The sequence below is a fragment of the Ictalurus punctatus genome, chromosome 6 (assembly GCF_001660625.3).
Source record: "Ictalurus punctatus breed USDA103 chromosome 6, Coco_2.0, whole genome shotgun sequence".
In the NCBI taxonomy this organism is placed as follows: domain Eukaryota; kingdom Metazoa; phylum Chordata; class Actinopteri; order Siluriformes; family Ictaluridae; genus Ictalurus; species Ictalurus punctatus.
Window position 1 is genome coordinate 16,198,634 of NC_030421.2, and position 9,167 is coordinate 16,207,800.

At 38.0% G+C, this 9,167-nt stretch overlaps 1 protein-coding gene and 1 long non-coding RNA gene across 3 annotated transcripts in view; one reads left to right on the forward strand and one right to left on the reverse strand.

Moving 5' to 3' along the window:
• Positions 1 to 9,167, forward strand: part of adcy5 (adenylate cyclase 5) — a 91,452-nt gene that overhangs the window by 54,367 nt on the left and 27,918 nt on the right. For both annotated transcript variants that reach the window (XM_047156171.2, XM_017469280.3), the window contains exons 4-7: positions 3,063 to 3,174; positions 4,336 to 4,463; positions 7,450 to 7,608; positions 7,799 to 7,940. In XM_047156171.2, the coding sequence (XP_047012127.1) occupies positions 3,063 to 3,174; positions 4,336 to 4,463; positions 7,450 to 7,608; positions 7,799 to 7,940 (541 nt within the window). The remainder of the gene's footprint in view (positions 1 to 3,062; positions 3,175 to 4,335; positions 4,464 to 7,449; positions 7,609 to 7,798; positions 7,941 to 9,167) is intronic.
• LOC124628262 (uncharacterized) overlaps positions 6,589 to 9,167 on the reverse strand; it is a 12,118-nt gene continuing 9,539 nt past the window's right edge. Inside the window, exon 2 of the long non-coding RNA XR_006982696.2 lies at positions 6,589 to 7,635. This is a non-coding gene — a long non-coding RNA (uncharacterized LOC124628262). The remainder of the gene's footprint in view (positions 7,636 to 9,167) is intronic.

Here is a 9,167-nt window from a genome sequence, read left to right on the forward strand (position 1 = left end):
ATTTTTCTGTCAGCACATTGATCAAACATTTTTAATTCGCCTTTGCTTCAAGCACAACTCATCTCAGGGACGCTGTCACCACTAAGTCATTATTATTGCTACTCAAGAAAGAACTGGATGTGCTTCATGTTTCCAGATTTTGCACATTAATCACATTAACGCTTGAGGTTGGGCCTAAGCCACAGAAAGCTGATGACTCGCTTCCAGGCTAGACATTAAGTGAGGCTTGAAGGTGTCATTTTAAAGCCTTAGCCATGTTGAATAATAAATAAGTTAATGAACACTTCATTAGTCTGACCCAGCATACAAAAAAAGATGATGTGGAATTGTTTATGTGCCAAAATAGGAACATTTAGCATATACTTGCATTGTTTGTTGCTATGCTGCACGTGTATTCCTAGTAAACTATGTAGCTTGCAATTGGTAGGTCCTGTTAGAATTTGTGTTTTCATATATATATATATATATATATATATATATATATATATATATATATATATATATATAACAGTTTACATTGCTAATATCCCTGAGAAAATAACAAAGACTGTCAGAAGGAATATATCCTAACAAATACAATTTTGTTCATCATGAATATTTCCAAAACTAGCTAGCTTAGCATGCATGTTCTGTAGCTAAAGGTTTACATTCTCTGCTAATTTGCAAATAAGGCCACACTTCAAGCCATGGAACTTATTTTGTGTGGACACAAGCTGAGCTTATTCACCGTTATATAGAAGTACAGAGAAACTGATTTTCAGTGCAAATTTAATATTGGTGCTGTGGTAAGCAATTTGAGCAAAATACCTACCTAAATATATTAGCCATTTAACAACAACAACAAAAAAGCTGTACAGTACGCAATAACAGTAATAGTCTACTGATACCACACCCATCTCTCTCTCTTTCTCTCTTTCTCTCTCTCTCTCTCTCTCTCTCTCTCTCTCTATATATATATATATATATATATATATATATATATATATAAGCATGGTAATATATTATATTAAAATATATTATATTATATTATAATATATTATATTAAAATTATTATTATTATTTTTTTTTTTACAGTTGTGCGCAAAAGTTTGCATAACCCTTGCAGAATCTGCTAAATCTTAATACTGTTAACTAAATAAGAGGGATCGTAAAAATCATTAAGAGCCAGGGGGATGTAAACTTTTAAACAGGATGATCAGTGTAAATTAGTATTTTGTTTAAAGATAATAATTTTTTTCATTTAGTTCTGCCCTTCAGACGCTAAATAAGAGAGTTACATGTCTCCCAGAAGACAAAATACTAACAATTTACACCGATCATCCTGTTCAAAAGTTTACATCCCCCTGGCTCTTAATGTATCGTGTTACCTTCTTGAGCATCAGTGAATGTTTGCACCTTTATGTAATAGTTGTGTACGAGTCCCTCAGTTGTCCTCAGTGTGAAAAGATGGATCTCAGTATCATATAGCTGTTGGAAAAGGGTCAAATATGCAGAAAATGCTGGAAATGTAAAGAATGTGCAGGACCTGGAGGATTTTGAAATGAACGGGTTCATTTTTATAAATTCAGCTATTATCTTGTCTTGTGGACTATATGTAAACATCTGCTATGTGAAATAGCTTCTTCAGGACTGAACTAGTTAAATAAACAACATGGGATTTTTATGATCCCTCTTATTTAGTTAAAAGTATTAAGATTTAGCAGATTCTGCAAAGCGTGTGCAAACTTTTGGGCACAATATATTTTTTATATATATATATATATATATATATATATATATATATATATATATATATATATATATATATATATATATATATATATATATATATATATATATATATATATATATATATATATAATACACACACACACACACACACACACACACATTATATATACATATAATATATGTACGTGTGTGTATGTATATGTGTGTGTGTGTGTGTGTGTGTGTGTGAATCTAAATTCCTTATACTGGTCCAGTGGCACTATTTTAACTGGTAGAAAGTGTTTAATGTGATGTTAGATCTACAACTTAACCTTGATATTTTTCCTGCAGTGCTATTTGTTATTAAAATAATTGACCAAAATATTAGAATTACTATAGACACATTTCTTGAAGTACAGCGTGAACTTTAGATATGAATTTGGTAGAAACTAATCTGCCCTCTGCTTTTTATGTAAAAAAATAAAAAAAAGATATGGTAGAGTGCACCACAGTTTAAGCAGAAGATGAAAGTTGGACCATTTTCCTTAGAAGGCATCAACAGGCTCTGGTCAGCTGTCACATGCTCTTAGTACAGCAGGATCATTGTTTTGTGTAAAAACAGCTCCTCATCTGCAATCCTTCAACATTTCGTGAAAAACCCCTTTTATTCAGAGAAAGTGAACAGAGAAGCCACTTTGGTCCTGAACAGAAGCTTTAATCAGCGAGCGTCACTGTCTCCTGTGTCAACTAGTGCCAGGCCCTAGGGTCACTGCAGAGATATTCCTATTAGCACAGGATCTGTAACAATGTTTCTCCTCTTCTCATCCCACCTTGTTGAAAGCTGTGCAGTTGGATATTGACTAGTTACTGTTATTATAACTCATGTGAGGTCATCTGAACCCCTCTAGCTTTTTATCTCGCTTGTCCGGCATGCAGGAGCATCGTACAATGGAGGACCATATCCGTTACCCGGTTCTCATGGTAAAATAATGTCAAGCAGCTTTCTCGGGTTCAGATTTGTAGCTTGAACTTTCCCTTGGCTTTCATTACATTATGAATGTCTTTTATTACTGTTGATCCACTGCACTCTCCCAAACCAGTCCTCAGTGTCCGTGGCACGGTAATGGAGTCTAATGTGTGTTACTAATGTGGCATGGCTCACAGATACTATTGTACCTATGTAAAGTCTACCTCTTGAATGGTTATTTGAAGGCCACAGGCAGAGCTCATTCTAATAACTGCACAGTGTTGGCTTGTGTATGGAATTTTTTTGCAAAGTCATTGTGATAAAGCAGAGCTGGTAATTCTTAGACATGCACAGATTAATCTTCTATTTCTCTTTCTCTGCGCAGTATCCTCTTTGCCGACATCGAGGGATTCACCAGTCTGGCGTCTCAGTGCACAGCTCAGGAACTGGTCATGACCCTGAATGAGCTGTTTGCAAGATTCGACAAACTGGCTGCAGTGAGTAAAGCTATCTGGTTGCAGAGTCAAGCGATTGACCTGATGTCGAATTCAGATCTACTGAACATGCTGTTGGATTTCACTTATTTTCTCTCCTAGCGCACACTGCTTTAGGGGTCTTACCTGTGCACAGCCAATGTTTGCGTAGCCAGGCTTTACTCATCAATCCACCTGCTGAGCCAGAGCCACTTCTCCTCATTATCTCTAGACAGTCACAGGATTCTGAGTCATGCTGTGAATACAGATTCCCTCCCTGCGCTCAGAAGATCCCCCTCACTATCTTTCACTCGTTTAAACACGGATGGAAATATATACATGCTTGTCTAGAGGATTCGCCGAGATGTACGTGTTTAAGAGCTGACCTTATTACTCTGTAGAAAATTCCCATTGCTTTGTGAAGATGAAATTGCATGTTGTACAAGGACGTTCTTGCACGTGGGGAAAAGCATGAGGCACATGGCTACTTGCTCAACAACAACTTCTATTGTGTGGCTTGTGGGTTAAGTTGAGGCGTATGCTGGGGTGACATTCAGGTGGTTGTCATAAGACTGAGTTGTGTGTATCCTGTGCTCAGCCTGGGGCTCTCGTCTCATCTCCTTTCCTCTCAACTCCACTCTTCTCCTTTCCTTTCCATTATATCTAAAACCATTCTTTATTTATAAAAGATATTTCTGATTTATATTGAGATTTTTTTTCTGGGCAGAATGACAAACTAATATGGGAACTTTTAAACTTCATGAAAACAGACTTCAGACTTTCCATATTTGTAGTTCAAGATTATCACTAGAGAACACATGCAGACTGATGTCTGACCTTTCTGATCTCATAGGGAACAATTTAATCTAAGGTTAAAAAAAAAAAAAAAATCGCCCTCATCAAAATGGCAGACACTTCCATAAAAGGAGTAAGTATGTGTGGTATGTTATATGGATTTTAAAGGTCCAAACCAAAGCTTTAACAATGAATGTGTGAAAGCATTATACCATAATATCTAAACGCTGACTATACAACATGTATGTAGTGTAAAAGGAAATATGCATAGTGCTTTAATGCGTCAAATGGTGATGATTTAATAGTCAATAATGCTTTTTCTCAGCTTGCCGCTTAATGCGTGTGTGTGTGTGTGTGTGTGTGTGTGTGTGTGTGTGTGTGTGTGTGTAGGAAAATCACTGTCTGCGGATTAAAATCTTAGGAGATTGCTACTACTGCGTATCGGGCTTGCCAGAGGCCCGGGCTGACCATGCTCACTGCTGTGTGGAGATGGGAGTGGACATGATTGAGGCCATCTCGTAAGTATTACAGCCGGAAGCAGGCGCTGCAATAAATTTTGTGTGTGTGTATAGACGCATGTATATGGACATTTAATACTTGATGATAAATAATAATGTCTTGTATGTAGGGCATGCTCTATTTTGTCAGACTTTTTTTTTAAACAAGGTTTAAGATTAACAAGTCTTTTCTACTTAAAAAAAAAAAATGATTAGCTGCATGAATTGCTCATAAGAAGGAATGAGCACTGGGCTTTTTTCTTTTTCTTGGTAATTGGTGTATACAAAGAAGGATAGAACTCCCTGCAGGCAGTACTGAATTATTAAACTATGAGATTGATGCTGATTGTGTGTGCATGCAAGCGTGCATTTGAAAGCGAGTGTGTGCACAGGGTCAATAAACGTACAACCATAATTGTGGACAGTTGGGACAGTATGGAAAATGCAAAAAAAAAACAAAAAGAGTCATTTGAAAATTCACTTCACCCTGTACTATAATGAAAACACATTATTAACACATTATTTGATGTTTTACTTTGTGAATTTAATTTAGTTTTGAAAATATACACTCATTTCAAATCTGATGACTGCAACACACTCCAAAAAGGTTGGGACGGTCGACTGTTTACCGCTGTGTAACATCACCTTTTCTTTTAATTACACTTATTAAGCGTTTGGACACTGAAGACACCAGTTGGTGAAGTTTAGCAAGTGGAATTTTCCACTATCCATCCATTATGCATTTCTTCAGCTGTGCAACTGTATGAGACCTTTGTTGCCTTATTTTGAGCTTCATAATGCGCCACATATTCTTGATCGGAGACAGGTCAGGACTGCAGGCAGGCCATGCTAGCACCCGCACTCTCTGCTTACGCAACCATGCGCTTATAATCCGGGCAGAATGTGGTTTGTAGTTGTCCTGCTCTGGATGGCAGCATATGTTGATCCAAAATGTGTACATATCTTTCTGCAGTAATGATGTCCTCACAGATGTGTAAGTTACCCATGCCATGGGCACTGACACACCCCCAAACCATGACAGACGCTGGATTTTGGACCTGACGCTGATAACAGCTTGGATGGTCCTTTTCCTCTTTGGCCCGGAGAACACGACGGCTGTTTTGTCCAAAAACTATTTGAAATGTTGACACAAAACACGATTCCACTGTGCTACTGTACATCTCAGATGAGACCGAGCCCAGAGAAGTGGGCAGCGCTTCTGGACAGTGTAGATGTATGGCTTCTTCTTTGCATAGTAAAGCTTTAACTTAGCGGCGAATGGTGTTGACTGACAGTTTTACCAAAGTATTCCCGAGCCCATGTCAGGATATCCATTACAGACTCACGACGGTTTTTAAGACACTGACGTCAGAGGGATTGGAGATCACGTGCACCAAGATTTGACCGAATTCCTTGAATCTATTAATTATATTGTGCACTGTAAAAGGTGAAATGCACAAACTCCTACCAATTTGTTTTTGGGGAATGTTGTTCTCAAAGTGTTGGATTATTCTCTGACGCATCTGTTGGCAGATTGGCGAGACTCGACCCATCCTTGCTCTTGAAGGTCTAGGCCTTTTTTGGAGGCTCCTTATATACTACGATTAGACGATTGCCTCAACTGTTTCACATCACCTTCTTATTTCAATTTGTCACATCACTATTAGTCCTAAATTGCCCCTGTCCCAACTTTTTTTGCATGCATCAATTTCAAAATAAATGTTTCTGTTCAAAATACGATGCAGTTGATTAGGTAAAACATCAAATACATTGTCTTTATATGTTGTTGTTGTTGTTGTTGTTGTTTTTTTTGTTGAAATACAAGTCAAAGTACATTTACAAATCACTCCTCTTTGTGTTTATTAGCATTTTCCATACTGTCCCAACTTTTTCTGAGTTAGGGTTGTATTTTCACCTTGGAACTGCACACCCTCAGGTGTTGTATGCGTTACCAACAGCATGTCATATCACAGATATATTGCCTGTGTGCCTTGTATTAGAGGTAAATTATTGGTGCTCTAGTTTGTAAAAACATTGGCTTACTGCTTCACTGAGCCTGAATGTGTTTACTCTGGGCAGTGGCCAGCAAGCCTCAACTACAATAACAGTCTATTTACAATTTAGTGAAGGCCTCCTAAACAATTGGTTGTTTTTCACTGACATTTTATTCAGTCAAATGTACATCAAGTGGGAGATAAATACATGATATAAAATGAAGGTATAGCTCATTTAAACCATGTACGAACATGACGTGGGATTAGTGTTGAAGCATGAACAACACGTTTCATTATATCTGTTTTACCCTATCTTTCTCCGGGGCATAGAAACATTGCATGCACTATTGCTTGCGTTGTTGTGACGCCTTCAAAGCAGCCAAATGCTGGCAAATTTATTTATTTTTTGCTTTGCTGTGTTGTGACACAGAAGCCCATCGCCCACAATGTTCAGAGGGTTTAACTCTCTCTGTTTGCTGTGCCGCTTATTACCAAGGCTAAAATCAGTTTAGAGAAATCTGACCTTATTATTGGTATTATTTATATATTTATTACTGATTTTTGCAACCTTATGTCTTGTCCTTGTGTATTCATTGCAAAATATTTGTAAAGCCTGAATGCTTGGCTGAGGTGCTTGGCTGCTTGCGGTAGTAGTGATAGACATAGACATGATGATATTTTATTTATAAATCCTCTGATAAGAATCCATCTATCTGAGGTCAGCAGTTCAGCTGTCAGAGGGTACTGCTTGTTTTCCTAAGCGCTTAATCCAGATAACAGCATTAGGAGGTCATTTTGTATGTGACAGTGTAGAACATGGTAAATAGTAATAAAATGAGTGTAATTACCACATTGTCTGGGAATGCTTCTCTGCCTGTTAAAAACATACAAATGAGAAGCACTTGGTGTTAGGCTCACTGTGGTGGTGTTAAAGAGGGAGCTGTATCCGTAGTTTTCTCTATTGTGCTTTTAATTTGCATTACAATTTTGCAATTGTGTGTGTGTTTTCTAAGATTGGTGAGGGAAGTTACTGGTGTCAACGTGAACATGAGAGTGGGGATACATAGCGGCCGAGTCCACTGTGGGGTCTTGGGTTTGAGAAAGTGGCAGTTTGACGTCTGGTCCAATGATGTTACGCTGGCAAATCATATGGAGGCAGGGGGAAAAGCAGGGTGAGTGTGAGGTCTCTGCACCAAGACCTAAATCAGAAATAACAGACGTGAATTTAATCCAGTTAAAAATCACATTTATACACAGTTTGAGTTTCTTTTATGCATTGTTAAACCCCTGTTTTTGTTGTTGTTGTTGTTTTTTCTGATCTTATTAACCTCACATTAAACCATTTTTGTTGCTTTTACCCAGCCGTATCCACATAACTAAAGCTACTCTGAACTATCTGAATGGTGACTATGATGTGGAGCCTGGCTTTGGCGGAGAAAGGAATGTCTATCTGAGGAAGCACAACATCGAAACGTTCCTCATAGTGGGATGCAGCCAGAAGAGGGTCAGAGTTTGTTTGTCCTTTCCTTCCTCATATAGCTGCAAAGCACAGTTCATTAAAGAAAGGAACTCGCCAGTTTTATCTCAGATTTGCTTCCCAGAATATGTTTAACAGTTGTTATCTGTACTACTGCGAGAACACACAGTGCCCTCCACTAATATTGACATCCTTGGTAAATATGAGCAAAGAAGGCTGTGAAAAATTGTCTTTGTTGTTTAACCTTTTGATCTTTTGTTCAAACAATTCACAAAAATATTCTGCTCGCATAATATCAAACAATTGCAAGCACAACACAGGTTTATATATATAATTATAATGTGTAGGTGTACAACGTTTATTGGCAAGCCCCTATGGATTCATATGAGGGGAAAAAAATATATTCCCTACATCATTTACATCACCAATTGTTTGGAAGGGTTTCAAGAAAAAAGCCTCTACTCTCATCCAGAAACAAACTCAAGCATCTTCAGTTTGCCAGACACTACTGGAACTTCAAATGGGACCGGTTTTATGGTCAGATGAAACCAAAATAAACACCAGAAGTGGTTTTGGGGCACATGGAGAGGTAGCCATATGTAAAAGTATCTCATGCCCACAGTTAAATACGGTGGTGGCTCTTTAATGTTTTGGAGCTGTTTTTCTGCCAGAGGACCTGGACATTTTGTTAAGATACATGGCATCATGGACTCTATCAAATATCAGCAGATATTAAATGAAATCCTGACTGCCTCTGCCAGAAAGCTTAAAATGGGCAGTGGTTGGATCTTCCAGCAGGACAATGATCCAAAACATACAGTATCTCACAAAAGTGAGTACACCCCTAACATTTTTGTAAATATTTGATGATATCTTTTCATGTGACAACACTGAAGAAATGACACTTTGCTACAATGTAAAGTAGTGAGTGTACAGCTTGTGTAACAGTGTAAATTTTCTGTCCCCTCAAAATAACTCAACACACAGCCATTAATGTCTAAACCGCTGGCAACAAAAGTGAGTACACCCCTAAGTGAAAATGTCCAAATTGGGCCCAATTAGCCAGTTTCCCTCCCTGGTGTCACGTGACTTGTTAGTGTTACAAGGTCTCAGGTGTGAATGGGGAGCAGGTGTGTTAAATTTGGTGTCATCGCTCTCACACTCCCTCATACTGGTCACTGGAAGTTCAACATGGCACCTCATGGCAAAGAACTCTCTGAGGATCTAAAAAAAAGATGTTTATGTTGCTCTACA